Genomic DNA, 19,526 nt, shown 5'->3' with positions numbered 1-19,526 from the left:
GCACTTCCCGCTACTCCACCCCGCCGTCCTCGACGATAGAACGCTGCCGTGGAATTACTTTCACCTCAGAATGCGGAACTCGCCTGCGGCGTGAATATTCGACGAGAGCTTAGCGAAAGGGCTTCGAGAAAGTGGCGTTACATCGCGACGTCCGCGTGTGGCATATGCGTCCTGCCTTTCTCTTTCTCTCTCGTGCGAAACGTGACTCGGCCAAGTCGCGTTCGGCCTGTGTTAATCGACAGATAATTGCCGGTTGCAGAAACGCACGTTCTAATCCACTATTAAACTTCCCGTCGTCGTGGCGGACAAAGGGGCAAACCATAGTGAGAAAAGGTCGAGGCGGGGGATTGGTACGGCGGGGCAGCACGCGGAAGGAGATCGAATCTTGTCGGTAATTAATGAGGAAAGTTTTACAAATAGCCGAAGGCGCAGTCACTAAACGCCTTAGCGAGCTCGTGAATCCCATCCACAAGCGGGGTATCTTTACGCAAAACTAAGTTTTTAATTGATAATTATCCTTTCTCTCCTGCGAGGGAAGAGTAAGAGGGTGGAATAGGCGACTACAACTGTTTCGGTAATACGTAGTGCCGTTTGGTTGATCATGGTAGAAGAAGCTGTGGATTCTCATACGAAAGATTGAGAGATTGCACGTGACTTGTAAAGTGTGCCATCTCGTCAATCAAGGCAAAACTGGCTGAATAATATAAAAAATAAATATTACATTTTATGGATAATACGCAAATGAAAACGTATGATCAACGATCCCGTAGTCTCTTCCGGCTATGAATAATTGCTGTATCATTTCTCGCGCTGGAAGCAACAGACTTGCCGGCTTCGCGAGGGTGTTAATTGCGTTCCGGCATTGCGCCCTCGATGCACTCTAAACGTCGTTCACATCGTCGGGACGAACGTCAACTCGGTCGCGGATTGACGAATCGGTTTTTCAGGTCGGCGGGATCGTGCGCGCGAGCGCGGAACAAGCCCGGGGCGACCCTGCGGGTTACCTCGGGACATCAAAGATTCGAAGTGCTTTCCGCCGTCTGGGTCCCTACCGCTCGAAGCGGCCGTCGCTGCCGCCACCGCCGCCGTTGCGAGCGCACTCACGATATAAAGAGAGATACGGCCAAGATGGGCACCCTGATAGTCGAGACGTCTGAGAGTGAGCGGCCGTGGGCCGAGGCAGTGGCGCTGATATTGCTCGCATTAAACTTTCATATTCAATCTTGCCACCCACCGTTGGGGCCCCCCCGTCCCGCGATCCCCGGGCCTTCATCCCATCGGTGTGCCGTACGGAGAGCGAGCTCGGCCCCGACATCAACCCCACATGTAATTGTGTTATGCTCTCTTCTCCTCTTTCTGTCCCTCTTCCTCTTTCTCTCTTTCTCTTTCCTCACCCTTCAGCAGCCCCTGTGTCTTCCTCCTCCTCCTCCTCCGACCTTTCCTCCTCTCTTCTGCCCATTTCCCTTCGGCGCGCCTCGGTCACCCGCTCGCTCGCTCGCTCTACGCCCTCGCGGCGCTCCTCCCTTCTATATTGGATTTTCTAATCCATATGGATTTGAAATTGTCGCCGTAACGTTTACGCGAGCTACGCACGTTGCTTCTTTATCGGACGCTCGCTTTCCGACAAATAATTGCGATTACGAGAGCCGATCGCGTTGCGCTCTACGTTCGTTGAAACGTTCGACAATGTTAATAAGAACAACGCCTTCATATATTATATGACCAAAATCAATAGATCGTTTCTCTTTGTTTAAAATAAGACAATTTGTAATAATACTTGCTATTAACTGCAACAACATCGAAAATGCAGGAGTTCAAGCTTTTCGGAATCATCGACGAAGGCAGAGAGCGCATTGCACGTGTTCCCATCGACTCGTATCGATCGCGAGAGCGTTAACCACGTAACGACATCCCGCCGGCACGTCGACGTTAGCGAAACGAACAGTCGGCGCTTATCTTTAATCGACCGTTAATCATCGGCGCCGATCGCGTGCTCACCGGTGTCCCCTTTCGACACTCCCGGCGGCGGTGCGAGTGCACGAGCTAGCCGGACGATTTATCTCGCAAAAGCACACGGAGGGCCGCACTCCCTCGACACCCCCTCGCGATCCCTTCGACCTATGCTCGGAATTTACAGTCGTGTGTCTCGTCCTGTCCGGTGGCATTTCTTCACCCCGGCAACGGGTTCCTTCCGTGGTGGCTAAACGCGCGGCGGGTGGGCCCCCGGCGCGACAAGGCGAACCGTGCCACGTCGTGTGCACACGATGCATTTTGTTTGTAAGGGATTGTTGCCATGGAAGCGAACTGCGAACATCGAATGCACTTAGGGGTGGCGCGACACGGCTCGTGACTCGAGCAAGCGAGCGGGAGAGCGAGCAAGCGAGTGAGCATGCGGAAAAGTTGGCCCCCGGCTGCTTTCGCAAGCTCCGCGCAACGGTCCGTGTACACCTGGACACGGTCAGACGCCGCAAGTTCCGTCGGGGTGCGCTAATTTTTTTCAAAATTTCGCTCGTGAACGAGCGCTGCGTCGCGGCTGGTGGTTAACACGCGTTTTTTCCTCCCTAATGATGTTCGTGTTGCGTTAAAATGCGCGTGATACACCGCATGGTGTCGGAAGGTAGTATCGAGTTTCGCGAGATACAGTGGGGTATTTTTTATGTTGCCTGCATTGTGTTGGATAGTCGGAAAGTAATGGTCGGTCCAATCGCATCTAAAATTTAAAGGCACCATTGATTAAATTATTTTTACAAGCAATCTCTGCTACTGCAGTTCGTGATATTGCACGGTTGGCAGATGGCAGCCGTACGAGAGGCAGTCGCAATAAACGATTTCGCAAACGCAGAAACACAATGGGATGTTTGCGACAACTGCGAGTGTTGGTGCAAACGCAAAATGTCATTCTACCGGCGTTTCAACAGCGTTGCAATTCCGATCTTATGTTTTGTGCGCTTGAAGCACCCGCTCGCGTCGAACATTAAATCTCTCCCGGTTCGCGATCTCGCAACCTGTGCTCTTTCTGCCGAGCGTTCTTCGAACGCGTGCAACGCGTGCCATCACAAAGGGTGTACACGTGTCAACAAAAAAGCAAAGTGGAGGGAAAAGAAAAGACGATAAGGGATGCGAGACGCGTTTTTCGAGCAGCTGTCGCACGCACAAGGAACAATGGGATACCTACGTTGCGACTCATATCGAAAACCAATTTCCGAGATGTCAACGGGACGAAAATCGGCCGCCAGGCGGGAATTCACTCGGCTATGGTTTTTCTGGCTGCCACCAGAAACTATGGGGATCACTTTGAGCGGCAGCGAGCGGGAGTTCGGTGAGATCGAGGAGTGGCTGCACCTTCAACAGGTGCAAAGTGTCTCCGTTGAAAGGGCCACTCTCCGGCCGCCCGTCTCGTCCCTTGCGCGTCTCTTCCTTCCGCTTCTTAAACTGCAGGTTCTTTTGACGGGAAAGCCCAAAGCGTTCGTGTGCCCTTCCTCCCCCGCAGGGAGAGGCCAGGCCCGGGAGTGCACACAATTACGACGTCTCATAATAAGCCGATGCTCCGTTTGAGAAAGTAACGATGCCCGCTAATGAGATAGACATACCCGCCGCATTTCGTATTCCGCTTACAACGGCGCGCGCGTCCCTCCCGCGCGCGCGGTGCGTTTCACGAGTCCTCGTCGTCGTTGTCGTCGACGGGAACAATTTTCCGCCGCAATAAAAGGACCACCGGCACTTTGTGACGAAAAGCGACGCGATAGAAACCGTCGTAATGATATTACTCATCTCACGTGCGTTCGATGTTGCGCTCGCGCGCGTTCCATACATCGATCGAGCGAGCTATGCGTGTTTTCGAGATTTAAGTTATATTTACTTCACCGTTTCGTGGAGTTGGCTGTGGAACGTGTACGCCGGGGATATTTAACCACTTAGGAACAGCTAGGTATTGTAGCACGGCGGGCTATTGTGATTTTATCGATACGGATGCTTGTACGCGTTTAAATGAAATTCCAAATAGTTTTATGATTCTCCGTGGAATTTTAATAACGTCCGCTGATAGTAAAGAGTATTTCTTCTTCTTCCTTTTTTTTTCTTTTAAATTCGCGTTGTAGGAGTACGACCGTGCGTGTAAGCTGCGGCGATCAGTCACTCTGCTCACACGTAGAATCAACTCGCGACGTTAATCGTATTATCTTGTATGTGGAAATAACGTATCGAAAAATAAATATTATAAATATAATAAAATAAATGTAATGAAATATTAAAGAAATATATATAGATAAAATGAATTAAAGGAGAAATCTGGAGTTGCCAAGTGTAACTGTTATGTAATACATACATATATATGTGTATGATAAATGCAATGGGATTGAATACGTGACGTTTTTACCGCGCCCGAGATATTTTCAACGTGACAACGTTGAATTATGAAAAATTTCCGATGTCACTCGCGTGTGTAGCGCAATTAACGCGATGATATTTGATAAAAAGGCACCCCAAGCTTTATCGTAATGAGCAATTTTGACTGCCGGTGGATGACATTGTACAAAATGGTACGCACAACGTTAACGCATAAAATTTAATACGTCATTTCGCGTTCAAGCGATCTAGAAGAATTAAACGTTGGCTCACAACCGGTTGTCATCAGCAACGCTTTACCACTGAAACGGGAAAAAGAGAGACGCGTAACCTGCGGAACTCCGCGGGTTGTCGGAAAAACGATTGCAGCGATTTTGGTCTGCGATCAGTCGCGGGAATCAAAGCAACACGTGTAACTGCTAGAATTGCTATCGCTCTGAAGTTTCCAGTAGGCGAGTTCTAAATCGAGACGCCGCGGTAAATAATTGAAACACATCGTAGTTGTTTTCTGAACCGCTTATTATCTTACGCTGCTCGTTAAAGCTTCATGATCGTAATTTGGTATGAAAAATATGGAAAGAGAAAGAGAGAGAGAGAGAGAGAAAGAGAGAGAGAAATGAGGATTCTACGACGAAAGTAGCGTGCAGTACAATTTCCGCATTAAACGGCGCTTCATTCAGGCGGAAGAGAGGCACGAAGGTGGTAGTAGATTCTTTCTGTACACTATCAAAGAATGGCGGGGTCTGGTTTGCATGTTACGAACACCAGCAAAGGAGAAACTCTGTATTTGTCTGGGAGCTTGGGGCGATCGAGGAACATACGCAATTTTTCGCCTTTGAACCATCGGCGAAAAAGATGCGAACGACTATGTACGCGCGATTGGAATCTGTGGCTGACAGCCCATCAATTCTTTCTCATGTATTACGCGCCTACCCGTTAACTTGTCACTTTCCATCAACTAGCTGACCTCTTCTTTCTCAATTCTCTTTTCTGTCCAGTGTTAGACGCATACATATGCATTAGGTGAATGCAGTCAAATATTGGGTTGTGTAATAAGTAATTGCGGATTTTCCAATAAACGGATTTCCCAAACGAAAGTGTTGATCCAAAATAACCAATCACGCGAGAGATACTGTGGATATTAAATAAAACCGTTGCATTTAGGTTACCCAAACCATTCCCTTTCATCTTCATATTTGATCAAAAATCAGACTACTGACATGCGATTCAATACATGTATACTATATCCAGTGTGTGTATGTGTGAGCGATCAGGTGGATATACTTTTACAACAAAATTTTATTTTTCATCAGCATATTGATGAACAGTCTACATTAGCGGGCAAGAACATCTTAATTCGATCAAATCGACGAGATATGTAATACTTGCAGTGATTGAGCCGTCCGCATTGGCAACAATAAATGGAGAATGACACGAGACTTAACTATCAATCGCTCGCAAGGAACACGGCAAAGTTTAATATCGCGCGTCTCGTTTCTCATTCCGCTTATAGAAAATAGAGTCGTACTCGTCGTCGACGACGACTACGACAACGACGATGAGGACGAGGGTTCGAAGTTCAATGTTCCCTGCAGTAGTCTCATCTACTTAACGTTTTGTTTTTCTCGTACGACTGGCCACTGCGTCGAGTCCCCCGTTCGACAGTAATGAATAGTACATCCGTTATATATTTTATGAACGCGCGCGCGGGTAGACGGGCGGGCAGCACGAGAACTTTTCTCATCATCCTCCAAACTAGGAATTACATATCGATATCTTCCGTTATTGACGACGTTGGCGCGGAATAGCATACCATCGGTAAGAGAGATCCCCTAGCTTGAAACTTTCCATCACGAGTTTCCCTCCGCGCGTTCTTTTTTCGTTCTTCCTCCTTGCCTGCCGTTATTTCATCGAAGACAGAGTAGCCTGCTTGAACGTAAACAAGAATTATAATGAACAGATGGTGTAACGATCCAATAATAATAAATGAACATTTTTCGTGTTATAAAATGCAGAGGGAGGAAGGCTACGTAAATGTTCGCCGAGATAGTTTAGTTAATACGCGATATTAGCAATGAAGGGAACGTGTTTCTTTCGTAACGTTGTTAATATTTATATTACATGTGCGTAACGACATTATCGAAAGCATAATTAATTAATTAATTAAAAATTGGTCGCTTATATTATTGCGAATCGGTGGAATATCAACATTGAGATTAAGTATACATATATATCTAATAAATGTATACTACGTTAAGCTGTTGATTCAAATTGATATATCTCCCGCAGGAAATAAATCGGTGTTGTTCATATACACACTGGATTCACTTAATATGCATTTAAAACAATATTATCACATATAGCTTAAGTAATCAAAACATCGTATATGAAAATATATATTTTTCCTGCGGACGCTTCTCTCGCATGCGTTTTCAAAGTTAACCGTCCGCGATTTAATCGATTTGCGGGACTACGCACAATAGCTAGCATTAAAAAATAATATTTCAAATTTTACTGATTTACTGAAACATGATAATTCGAATGAATATAATGATAAAAGAATGGTCTTTTTAATTATGGACTTACTGAATATTTTGAAAATCATTAGAGAAAGAAAGAGAGAGAACTGTACAGAATCATTTAAATCACATGTAGTATAATCTTCTATTTTCAGAGTTGAAACAATCTCGGGTTCTTTCTGACAGCAAGCAATGTGTCAGACAGATTAGAAAATCTACACCTCAAGTACTACATTGCGGAAACGCCAAGCGCTGGGACGTATTTTACCGGGTTATCGTTAGCGGCGAAACAGCGGCGCGATAGCAAGATGCGCATTGTTAAAGAGCGACCGCTGTAAATTCATTACGTTCCCGACTACTTGCGGTCTACCGCTTTTTGCCGCAGAGCCTACCTTGATGCTCTGCTTTGACAGTCGGTTGCGTAAATTTCGCTAAAATTTTCTACATTACCTTCTATCAAATCCTGTGCTATAGAGAATTTATTTTATTATCATCATAATTATTTTATTATCATCATAATGTATAGAAACATTCATTTTTCATTTCCACGTCACGAAGTAACTGGTGAATTGGTCTCGTTGCGAGCTATCGATTGGCTTCAATATACGTTATTTAATGTAGTAGGCATATTAATATACCGATCCCGCTAACTCGTGTTAAATGTGACCGACATACCGTGCGCATACATTGACATGTCGGGCATATTAAAAGCGTGACACGACGGAATATCTTGCGACAGATATTCCGTCAGGAGCAAAATTAAATTACCGTCATCGATAAGTTTGATATCGGCTGTCCGTATATTTAGTCTAGCGACGTCGTAACGATTAACGAAATTCCGACGAGAAGCGCATGTGCGCACTTATCCGTCCGTGCGCGTCCTCGTGTGCGAGCCGAATATATAACAGCTTAAAATATCTAATAATCTTTCGCAGAACGACACGACGAACGGTACATCTGCGTGCGTTGAATCTGATACATGCGCATTCTGCATTAATCTCTCTCTTTTCCCTTTCTCTTTTTTTTCCTTCTCTCTCTCTCTTTCCTTCTCTAGAGGACTTTCGTTTGCGGGTCGCTTGCGCGTTTTCCTCACATCGGATGCATATAAGGTGACCGCTCCTCTCGTAGATAGATATTGTCGGTAATAACCGTCGACGTTCCCGGTTATCTCCGCGCGAGAGACGTTAAAACCTCACCGGCCGAAATTATGATCCGCGAAGCGTGAATAATTCCGTCTGGCCGCCATTCATCCCGCGGTCGGTGTAAATTATTGCAAGGAGCACATTAATTTCCTTTGCGAATAATTAACAACACGCCGGACAACGAAACCTTCGCGCGCACCTCGTGCGCTTTCGCGATGGTCAAGCCTTCCGTCGGTACCCTCGCACTCCGGACGTCCCCGCGGCCCCCACCGGTCGTCCTCCTCCCGGTCCTCCCCCGTCCTTCCTCCCCCGTTCGCCCTCAACCTCTTGGTCGACAACTGAAATATTAATCATGACTTACACATGGTGGTTCCGGGACTAGGGGCATTCTCCATCTGCATTATTAAGTGACCCCGCGCACGAGTTACGCTAGGTAGGCTCAGCCCATATTCCCGCAAAACGAATATGGATGTGCGGTTCGCGTTGTTATTATTCCAATGCGAAGGGCCCCGCGCTGCAATATTTTGCACTGAGGTTTGCCGAGAGCGGATCGCACGGTATCTTTGCTTTACCGGATGAATCTGCGGGATAAAAATCGAACTCCGTGTGCGTGCAAAGTAAAATTGTACGACTAATATGTACGACATTGTAGAGAGCACCGATCGCGATTCGCATATCGCAAAAATCTGATGCGTCCATTATTTCATTTAACGCGTCGTCATCGAGCGATCTTGCGCGCTACGGTTTTATTAATGAAACATTTCGCCGGTGTTTAATATATAACCGAGAAAACCGTAGTCCGGCCCTTTATGAATCTACAAATAGATTCGCGAAACGAAAGTAATAAACGACGACGTTCCAACTCGATCTCGGCATCCCTTTTACGCGAAAATAAAATTGTTATACCTGTATTCCCAAAGGTTCGCGCGGAAAAATGAAAGTTCATTAAAACCAGCATGGTTTATCGGCTTTTCGCTCGGATTTCTCGGGCCTCTGGAGTGTTCTCGTTCTAGGAAGCGATTTATATTTCTTTCTCCCTTTTTTCCCCCGTGCAACGATACCCGGGCAAAATAGTAGCGCAGACACACTCGAGGTACATATTTCGATGCCGCGCAACATTCGCTCGGTACTCGCGAGGTTCCGGCGCACCGGAATCCATTTGGACGGTGCACGGTAATGCACGTTAAACGTCGTAAAATTATCTCGATATAATTGTGTCCGCCTTTAAACAATCAGCGCCAGCAGCGGTTAAACGCCCCGATGCAGTGTGTACCGTTTCAGGAATTAATTCAGTATTCGAAGGACTGGCTTGACATCAAAGCGGACGCAATAACAGAAGTGCTGCTTATGCGTCTGACGAGGTATGCGACCGCACAAGTGGGCACGGCGGCTATAAGTGACAAACCGACTCACGAGTAATGGGGGATGACGATGCGACGGACGATATCAGTGGACTTGCAGCTGGAAACAATTTGCCCGCACGTACGGGCGGACGGTGTATCGTCGCGATTGAATATCTCGATTAAAGCGTAGCAACGGTCCAGATAATCGTCACGCTGATATCGATTCACCGACTCGTGCGTCGCCGAAACGTGCTTGTGTCTCGCGACTCGGAACGTTGATGTTAAACAGGTCGTTAATTAATGTTTAACAAGTTGGATTGCATACAGATCAGCAAATATTCTCGAGGATGGTGATACATGCTGTTCTCTCTTCTCTTCGCTTGGTGACATAATTACTCGTAACGAGAAACATTGCAAAAGCGACGTGCGTCATCAGCGCAGCTTTCGAAGACTTTCTAAAATCGCTACCGTGACGATGACTCGCGACAGTTTTCCCAGCATTAAATCCGACCACCCGACTAAGCTGCACCTGCGCGTCGTCGTCTGGTTGCGCCGGCATCTTCCTTGGATTCGATCCAGACAACAGAGGATGGCAAACTGCTAATAGGAGGGGAGTTTTAAATGCGCGTAACGTAATAACGCGTGCATTAGGCGACTACTATGGCGTCGGTGGCGTCTGCGGCGGCGACAACGATAGTAGACCCATTCTCCGTAAGGGGTAGTTTGCCTGACAACTCGATTATACGATACTGCAGGGCTGAGTGGCAAGTGGTGATATATGGTGCGCATATACACGCTGCCGCTGCCTCTGAAGTCACTTAAAATAATGAGAAAGCCGGTATCGGGTGCCACGCTGGTTTTCCACCCACCTATCTACCTACCTACCCTCTCTTTTTTCTTTCCTTTCTTCATCGACGGCGTTTACCCGCGAGTATCGGACGCGGCAGAGTGGCAGAGCAGCTCACCGCGGGCGAAACTTTGCCGCCAATCTTTGCGTGCGCGTCTAATCGACGATCGGATAATCAACTAAAGTGGCGGGAAAGAATGAGCATTTTTTGCGTTTTACGAGAAAGATGTTTGAGTCCCATTTATAGAGGCTTCGCGCGATTCATAATTTTATATTTTATATTCGGCGCGTATAAGCAATCTCGGATATTAGGTATCGCGCATTTCTCTTGCTCGATTCGTAGTTTCGTCAGGGTCGATTTGCGGATGGACATTTAGATATTTGCATTGGATCCCAGAACGTAATAACGCGTTTCATTAAATCACGTATATAGATCGTAGCTATTATTAATTGCTTGCAGCGGTGTTTGACACTCTATCTCGGTTTCTCTTGTAACTGAGTGCGCGATAGTGTTAGGTAGTATTCGTTATTATGCCGTCGAACTGTGTCAGTAGCTAAACTGTTAGGGTCACCCAGTGATCGCTCTGTAAATGTCAAATCGTATACATAGTAAATGTAATATCCCGACATAATTATTATCTTCGCGGAGGGAAACCGTACCGGTTTCGCTTCTGGTTGTTACTGTCACGTAAAAACACGATTGCGGACGACTGTGCGCGTGCAGCAGCGATTCACGACCGTTAAAACATTCAATGCTCGCGATAACGAGCACTGCGGATATGTGTGCGTGTGTATATATATTTATATATACATATGTGTGTCGTACATGTCGCGATTCTTCTGTCAAACTGAATTGGAAGCGACTTGATTACGCGGGGTAATAATAAGCACAGGAAAACATCATTTTCAGTAGATCAAGGGCCACGATTTCCCTCGTTAGGGTAACTTTACCTCGGGCGTGTTTGTTTTGCCGATGAGAAGCCGCATCCACGTAAAACGAGAGCGATATTTACGGCCCAGGTCGCCCGTCGGTACGCGTAATCCTGAAACGAGCTCTATGATCAAGCACGGCAGCGTAGGAGGAAAAGGAGTTGGTAAGAGGAGATACGTATCCAGTTCGTAATTTGTGTGTAGTCAGTAATTTGGCTGTTGCGTCGGGAGCGAGGGCTAAACCTTGTATAACGTTACTTCCATTTTATCATAATCTCGTCGGAATATTTTTTTATTCTAATTTCATACGTCGGATGTCGATGTCTGCACGATCTCAAAATTTTCGGAATAATATGTATGTACATCGCTATCGATAACAAACGATTTATTGAAAAATTAAATTTCCTAACAAACTAATCGTGATCTAGTAGATTACACTTGACAGTGACAGATTATTTTTTATGTGTACGATTGTGCATATGCTAACAGTTTCTTGAACGCGTCGTGGCGCGATCAGACGCTGGCTGGTCCACTTCGCCCTCCAGCAACGCAATCTACTACGCAATCGATCGATCTCACTACATAATTGCTACGTAGCATTGACATTAGCGTTAAATGTTCTAAGCGGACATCGCGCTTACGTGAATAATCGCGATGTCGTTTAGCGCGTTGTAATTATACGCTCCACGTGACGGTGGTGTTAAGGACGAGACAACAGGTACTGTTATTGCATGATAGGAGGTCAGGAAGTGGCGGAGGGATTTGTGCGAAAATTTATTGGTAATGTATATGGGTACATATGTACTGGCGCAGCATGCCGGACCGTGTTGCGGTGGCGCCCGGTGCGGGATATAGAGCGAGAACATTCAGTCAAGCACACGGGCCTGTGTCCTGGTACTTACGGTCTTGTAGGCCTATCTTACGTACCTCTTTAATCTTGGTTCTATGTTATGTGAATATTGTGCGCGCGCGCAGAAACTCCGGCCGCGTAATGTTAACACTTTGTACAACACGGTATCAAGTTACATGCATAGGGTTTCGCAACGTAAGGCCGTTATGAGTGACATTAATTATACCGTGACGTGTTCAGAAGAACATGGTGGCGAAGGGCATTTGTAACCACGTGCCCAGCCTGAAAACGCCTGATCAATGTCGAAAGCAGAGACTGAAAACGTGTAGTTTTAACGAGCTTAAATTAAAATTGAAATATACATTATAGGAAAATTAATGACGAATTCTGTTTATGTCAACAAGTTCAACAAGTGTGTTAATTTTCTGTCTTTTATGCAGAAGGAATGTGATTTTATCTTTTAATAAATTGTGAATGGGTCAGCGAGTTTTTTGATGTATTTTCTTCTATGATGGATCGCGCGCGTAACTTTGGAAAAAATAAAATTTCATGTATTAACGGATGCAAATGCACGCGAAAAAGCTCTCTGTGATGTTTAATGCAGACTTAGTTTTGTATACAAACGCGATCCACCCCCACCGCCGACAAGTTCATCGACGAGATTTATTAGAATTTATCGGGATATTCCTGTTACGCGCGCGCGTTACGCAATCGACGCGACAGGAATTCGATCCGCTGCATTTTAATGAACCATTTGTCGGCAATAGAGTGATTTAAATGGATTGACTGTCTGTAACGCAATTATTCACGCGATCGCCCGAAGGGGGAGAGAGCCGCCACCTCCCCCCTCCTCTCCTCCCCCTCGTAATTTGACGTTCAAAGCGATTCCCAGACATGTGAATTTCAATCATGCGATCCGACATCTTCAAATTATTCATTTCCTTCCGACAGCCACGACGCCGCTCCTCACATACGTGCAAGTCTGTCGCGTGATAGAATAAGTGGGAACGGTAGACTGTTGCTTTCTTTCTCGGCGAAACTTTCGCATTACCTTCTAATGACTGTTGCTTTAACCCATTTCCCCGGCCCGCCGCCATGTGAACTCCAGATATCTAATCCCGTACGTTAGCGTCTTGGAGTTTCCAACTCCCACATATATGACATTACACTCGAGCAAGGATTCCGTTATGTAATCTTTGCCCGTACCTAAAACTCCTAATAACGTTTGCGCGCAGATAGCAACCGTTCGCTTGCGAAATTAATAACGTCGACTTGATTCCGTCTCGATTTATTTCTCCCTTGAAATTACGAGAGCGAAAAGTGAGCCAAGGACTCGCGAGCGTTCTCGTCGATCTGTTTCCCTGCGCCTTCCCTGTATAATGCATGCAAACAGAATAACGTCGTCCCAAGGCGCGGGCGATGAAGAAATCACGAGTTCGCCGAGGCGCCGCGTCGCGCTCCGAGAGCTGCAGAGAGCTCTGCTCGGTTATATCTCCGTGAATTCCAAACTCACGCTAATCCCTCTATCCGATATCTCGCGTGTACCACACGATTACTCCGCGAAGCCGGAACTTCCATCTGACCATTAAAAATTTATCCCTGGCTTAACCCCGTCTTCTGAAATCCTTGAGAATACATCGAGTCCGTGGTATGTAGTAACTCGAAAACGCTCAGAGGCCAGATGGAGAGGCTCAGGCGTGGTTGGAAGATCTCAGATCTCAGCCCTCGCAAGCCACGATCGGCTTTTAGTTCTTGCTACCCGCTGCTATTAAATACGGAGTACACGCGCCACGGAATCCGCGCCGGTTTTGTGTTATTTAGTATTTATTTCAGTCGTGACGCCTCGATTCGACCAGTCGCCGGAAACGTAACGAGGCGCGACCAGAGCGATCCGTAAATGTATTTGACGCAAATATAAATCGATAATGACAACGTGATGCACGTAAGCGTACGATTGCGAGATCCAAGAGACTCATAATGCACTCTCGTTGTACCCGCAGTGGCGCAAGCGTGCCCCCGCTCCCGACTGATTCACTGGGGTGCATCGATTTTAGAATTTATCACGGGAAAAGGCGAAATATGGAACAATAGACACGTATGAGTCAATGTATCAATATCCACGCGCTGAATAACGTATAAACAATATTTGATTAACGCAAATGGAACGACGCGATAAACAGGTAGGCGTGCACTCGCGTAATAATCCCGGAAACAGCTATTGTATTTATATTTCGCCATATCGAATTATCAATTTGTGTAATCTCTTGAGGGGAAAAGAGGAGAGAAGAGAGGGTGCGGACGAGGATACACGCGTAAAATGTTTCATGTATACGATACTTGTTGTGCTGTACACGGGGGATTTCTGTACACACACACACACACACCATCATTTCGAAGAGCAACGTTTTCATGGGGGGTAGTAAAGCGTGACATGAACCGTTGCCGGTGTAATGAGCTGACAATATAATGTCTGGGAAGGCTTGATCCAAGTTGGAGCTTGGAGACAGAGAGAGAGAGAGGGAGAGGAGAGAGACCACCCTCGCGGACATCAATGTATTGATGACTGCACAGACGGAGATTAAGAGCCGCTATCTATATCGGCGCTTGGGCCCTCTTGTAATGTGACATATCGGATATCATTAATAAAGAGACGGTACTTTTCCTCCGACGGACCGACAGCCCATAATACGTATTTCGATCGGAACTAAGAGAAGCCACGCAAAAGAACCCGATCTCTTTCCCTTATATCATAGAGATGATAATGATGCGACATATGTATCCCCGTCAGCGAGCTTGCGTGAAGAGGGTGAAATGCGAATGCAATTTGGATAACGTTGTGTCGGAACACCGATCGCTCATCACGATGTATCGTATCGATCTTTGCGCGTGAGGCAGCTTTAATTGCAATTGTCAGATTAATTTCGCGATGGTCAATTATCACTCTGACGAAGTTTTGCCGTCGCGGAAACGATCAAAATTTCCGTGGAATTCATATAATTGCGAATGAGGTCTCGTTTTCCCGTCATTAATCATAGCAAATGAACCAAGTCCGCGCGGTCACTCTCACATTTGCGCTCGCAATCAAATTCAAAGACGGGAAACGTTCGCGGATGGTGTTGTGTCGCGGGGAGCCACGCAATATCGATTCATGCAGTAAAGTGCGTATCGAATGGACGGCTGCGAGCGAAAACGGAATGCGGACACAAGCGTGCGGGAGTAGCCGCGGCCGAGTAAAGGCGAGTCGTTATGTTGTCGGTACGTCGCCTCTTTCGATACATTTCGAGTGCGGTTACGTGACACTGCGCCGTGCCCATCGAGTCGGCCGGTGGATGGGTTCGAGGGGCGCGGTTCGGGTGCAGACAGGGGTCGGAGGAAATGGGAGAATAGGGATGAAAATGGGGTAGAGAGGACGACGGCGACGTAGGATCGGGGAACGAGCGAGGTGGACCCGGAGAGGCAGCGCGGTAATCGGCGGCAAGTGAATTGGAACAAATGCAGACAGACGTGAGCTGGGCTGCTGGAGATTTTGTGTGTGTGTCTCCTTCTCTCTTCTTCCCTCTGTCTCTCTTTGCTCTCTCATTTGATACCGCAAGCAAGGAACATAGTATAAACCGGAGTATCGGTATTAATTGAGTTCGTCCCTATCGTCGATGCGCGCAACGTTCCCTACTTTGTTCGGTCTCAAGACGAATCGATGAAACGTTCGTGGCAAGCTGGCGCTGGGGGAGATGACGAAAGAAATACAGAGAATTGAGAGATCAGAGAGGGTGGATTAGGGAGTATCGTACGAAATAATGTATTATATCTCTGCTTATTGCATTAATTTTTGAGAATGAGTCCGCTACATTTGGAGCTATGAATATTTGCGCTGGATTGGTTGCACGATGGTTAATGTGATCGAATCTACGAGACAGCCTCGTAGTGTTTCGACCTTATTTTCGTGAGCGTTTAGGAAAATTATTGTTCGCGAGGCTTTACTTTTCAAAGTGCCGAGCCTCCTATTATATCAGGTATTATATTAGAAGGAGATTCGCCGTGCCCGTGCACGGCGATCTTGATTTTGGTCTTCGAACGTAATATCCGGCACTGTGCTTGTAGACGACGCGAGGAAGTAAAACTAATTTCGTAAATCCTTTAATCTACGCGTTTGGTGGAAAGCCGAGGCGAGATTAAGGGAAGGCGGACTGAATAGGCGAGCTCCCGGGTGTTTGATGGAATATGATGAACGAGGTACGTAAAACTTGGTTATTGGTATACCGGATCAAATAGAAGAGAAAAAGAGAAAGAGAGAGAGAGAGAGAGAGAGGCAAAGAGACAGAGAGCAACTTTGGTCTGACGCGCCGCAATTAAAGCAGTTAGCAAAAGTCACGCCACGCAATCGGACTTAATAACGGGATAGTTGATCGGATACGTTTCCCTCGTCATTTACACGTTGCGTTTCATCGACGTGCAGAATTCGCTGGCGATCGGGTTTCCGCGATGCTGGCATCGCGATGTCGACATCGAAATACGCGATTCTGTCTCATTAAGTTTCGAGATTTTCCTCGTTAATTCTCCTTTAAATTGAGACTCGGAATAGTCGAATGTAAAACAATCCAATTGCAGATACTCGCCGAGAAGCGGATCGTTACATCGGCTCGTTGTGCTTACCGGGACAAGTGGAATACCAAGGCTGCTTTCACGTAACGAGATCAATTATTATTTCGCTGGATGCTTCCGGTGTCCAAGGGAGCAATATTTGCCTTCGCATCAGCATTGACGCAGCATTTTTTATTTATTATTATTATCAAGTGAAAATCTATAATCTGCGCACGTACCTGTTATAAAACTAATTACACCGATTTACATGCCATGTTTATAAATGACGTTAAACGTTAAATAAAGATACCTACTCTCTATTGGCATGGCGAAACATGTTATAGGGCGTGTCATCACGTTAAAATTGCATCTTCCAATCGAAAAATCATTACGCTTGGACAAATATCATAATGTACGTCATCACTGGACTCGCTCGATTCGATGAAAACGAGATCAATCATCGATCAGTCCCCGATAAAAAATCAACAGCAGAGATCAGCAGAATCACGTTTTCGGCGCAGATTCGAGCATTCGAGCAAATATACACGTGTATCGTTATTGTACGTAACAAACACGGGACTTGATGGCAGATTTATAACGTGTACCGAATGTAAACGTACAACATGTAACAAGTCCATTCTCCAGTCAGCTTATTCGGTGGCCTTGTTTTTATATATAGTATATATAGTATATATATATATATTTTGCAATAAAAGTTTGAAACTAACAAAGGAGCAACAATAAAAATAGTAATGCTTTATTGCTGCGATTGACACACGAATAACGCGTACATATTTCCCTGAAAACCCATTCTTTTCTCAAGAAAACGTGTGCCTCGAAGATAGCAAATGAGCTAGAAATATCTCAGAAATGTAGAAGCAAAAAGGATTGCCACGTACTGCCGTATTGTTGCGCCAGGATGGAGGCGAAGACTTGGCCGGGACTACGGGCCCCTCTCGTGCCGGACGAACTCGAGACGGGCCCCACCGCATGGCGTGCATTATCTTCATCGTCGCTGCTGGATTGGGCACCAGCACCGTAACCGCGCCGTTCTCTCCATTCCAGGGACCGCTGACGGCGCAGCCCACGGCCCCCATTTGAATGACCACGGCCTAACGTGCCCTCGCTGTCCATCACTGCAGCATCTGCAACGAGGGAACGGGAATTTATGTAACACTAATGATAACGGTCCTTTTAGAGCGTTGTAGAAGCGAAGCGTCGAGATTAAACGTTTCTTTAGATCCCATCGCGTGCGGAACGCTTCATTTTTACGAGCTGAGATGAATCTCCGGAGGATGCTGAAGTAGATTTCCGATTTCCGAGGTGGTTATGGCCGAAAGGGAAAAAGAGCGTTTTAAATCGTGGAGCTTTTAGTGTGTCTTCCCGTGCGTTGGAGAACCTTAAGATCTGTGCGGGAATGGCACGTGACACGAAAATTGTTGCATGGGATAACAATGATGCCATTACGCGAAACGTCGATTGTAGTACGTCAATGTCGAACAACAGTGGCTCATTAGGCATTCACGACCGTTGCTCGGAATCATTCAGGGCCAAACGAAATCGAATTGCATACTCGACATTTGCTGATATTCAACGGCAGATAATCCCGGCTTGGTCGCTGACAGGCTTGTTTACGTCTGGACCACGAGACAGGCGTTAATATGCACTGTCAGGTCTAATATGTAAAGGAGTAATAGATATTTTTCCGTTTTTGACGTACATGTCCACAAAAAATTATGTGAAAATGGATGAAACCGAAAGTGATAATGTTGCTTGTGAAAATGTGCATCGTCTGTATTTTTCTATTAATTAATAACTATTTAACTATTTTTATTTTTTTAATAATTCGGCTTCTGATTTGGATAATAAGTTGATTTGTTATTATAGCACTATAATAATTATTTTCATTTATTTATCATTATTTATCGTATTTTCTCGGTTTATATCCGGTTAAACGGAAGTAAAAGTGAACCCAAGCTTTCGCAGAATTTTCTTGTTGACCCTTCTCTCGAATAGAGACCTTCGTAGATCGATAAGATCTCGAATGTGTATGGTGGCAGATAATTGAGTGGTGGATGCCTCTCGAAATTCCCATGGAGACGTCCTCGCTTGCCGTTACTCTCCCTTGATTGCGGGGACCGCTGATTGATGCTCCGAGGGAGAACCGAACAGTGATGTCTTAAGATCACTCACTGTTCCCTGGACTGTGAAATTTCAGTTTAGGACTGGTATCACGAAAGGGACGGCCGTGTTACGTTTTCGGTTACGTCTTCGAAGAGCGGTATTAATTCATCCGCGGCTAATCCACTGTCATTATTGGTCGGCCAGCTAGCATCGCACTCGCGCGATTAATAGGACATAATAATAATAATTGTGAACTTTTCAACGGGGCGAAGTGATATTCGCACGAATCTGGCAAAAAAAACAATCTCATGAACTGATTCCGTTTCAATAAAAGAAAATAAATACGACCGTTTACCGATGGCTGTATCCAACAAAATTGGTTAGGGAATTTGCTCGGCAAATATTGTATGAAAATTGAGTGAGATGGAAGTAAATTAAATTCTGTATATATGGCAAACAAAGCGTGCCAGATCGATTTTGTAAAAGTACAATTATGGCTGTAATGCACACGTCACAAATTTATAATTCCCTCTCTTTCTCTCTTTGTATTCGATAAATAACATTCTTGGCGCTGTAAAAATCCGACGGCCGTGGCCGACGATACTTGCGGCGAGCACCATTAAATGCAGACAGCCGCGCCGGCAGAATGACGCGCTTTATCCCTCCGTAATTCCAGATCAAGGGGTTAGCGGGGGAGGATGGCGCGACGGCGGTTCATGACCAGGACACGGCATATCGGCGGGAATTCCCAGAAATTTGCAACCGTGAAATTTATGGAGAGACATCCCGGCTGTTGTCGGTGCTGGCGTCGCGTTAATACATAAATCTCAATGCATCGCAAAGCCGGGC

At 46.1% G+C, this 19,526-nt stretch overlaps 1 protein-coding gene and 1 long non-coding RNA gene across 5 annotated transcripts in view; both read right to left on the bottom strand.

Annotated features, from left to right (window-relative positions):
• LOC105279217 (teneurin-a) overlaps window positions 1–19,526 on the bottom strand; it is a 458,941-nt gene that overhangs the window by 282,493 nt on the left and 156,922 nt on the right. For all 4 annotated transcript variants that reach the window (XM_011338851.3, XM_011338852.3, XM_011338854.3 and 1 more), the window contains exon 4: window positions 17,453–17,698. In XM_011338851.3, coding sequence (XP_011337153.2) covers window positions 17,453–17,687 — 235 coding nt within the window. In that variant the 5' untranslated portion in view covers window positions 17,688–17,698. The remainder of the gene's footprint in view (window positions 1–17,452; window positions 17,699–19,526) is intronic.
• On the bottom strand, window positions 4,069–17,446 carry LOC105279218. Its single transcript, XR_893897.2, has 2 exons — window positions 8,367–17,446; window positions 4,069–6,270 (listed from the first exon to the last, which is right to left on the bottom strand). It is a non-coding gene; the product is annotated as an uncharacterized LOC105279218 (long non-coding RNA).

Source organism: Ooceraea biroi, chromosome 5 (genome assembly GCF_003672135.1).
Source record: "Ooceraea biroi isolate clonal line C1 chromosome 5, Obir_v5.4, whole genome shotgun sequence".
In the NCBI taxonomy this organism is placed as follows: domain Eukaryota; kingdom Metazoa; phylum Arthropoda; class Insecta; order Hymenoptera; family Formicidae; genus Ooceraea; species Ooceraea biroi.
Note: the sequence above shows the minus strand (reverse complement) of the source record. Positions and strands in the feature narration are given on the sequence as shown.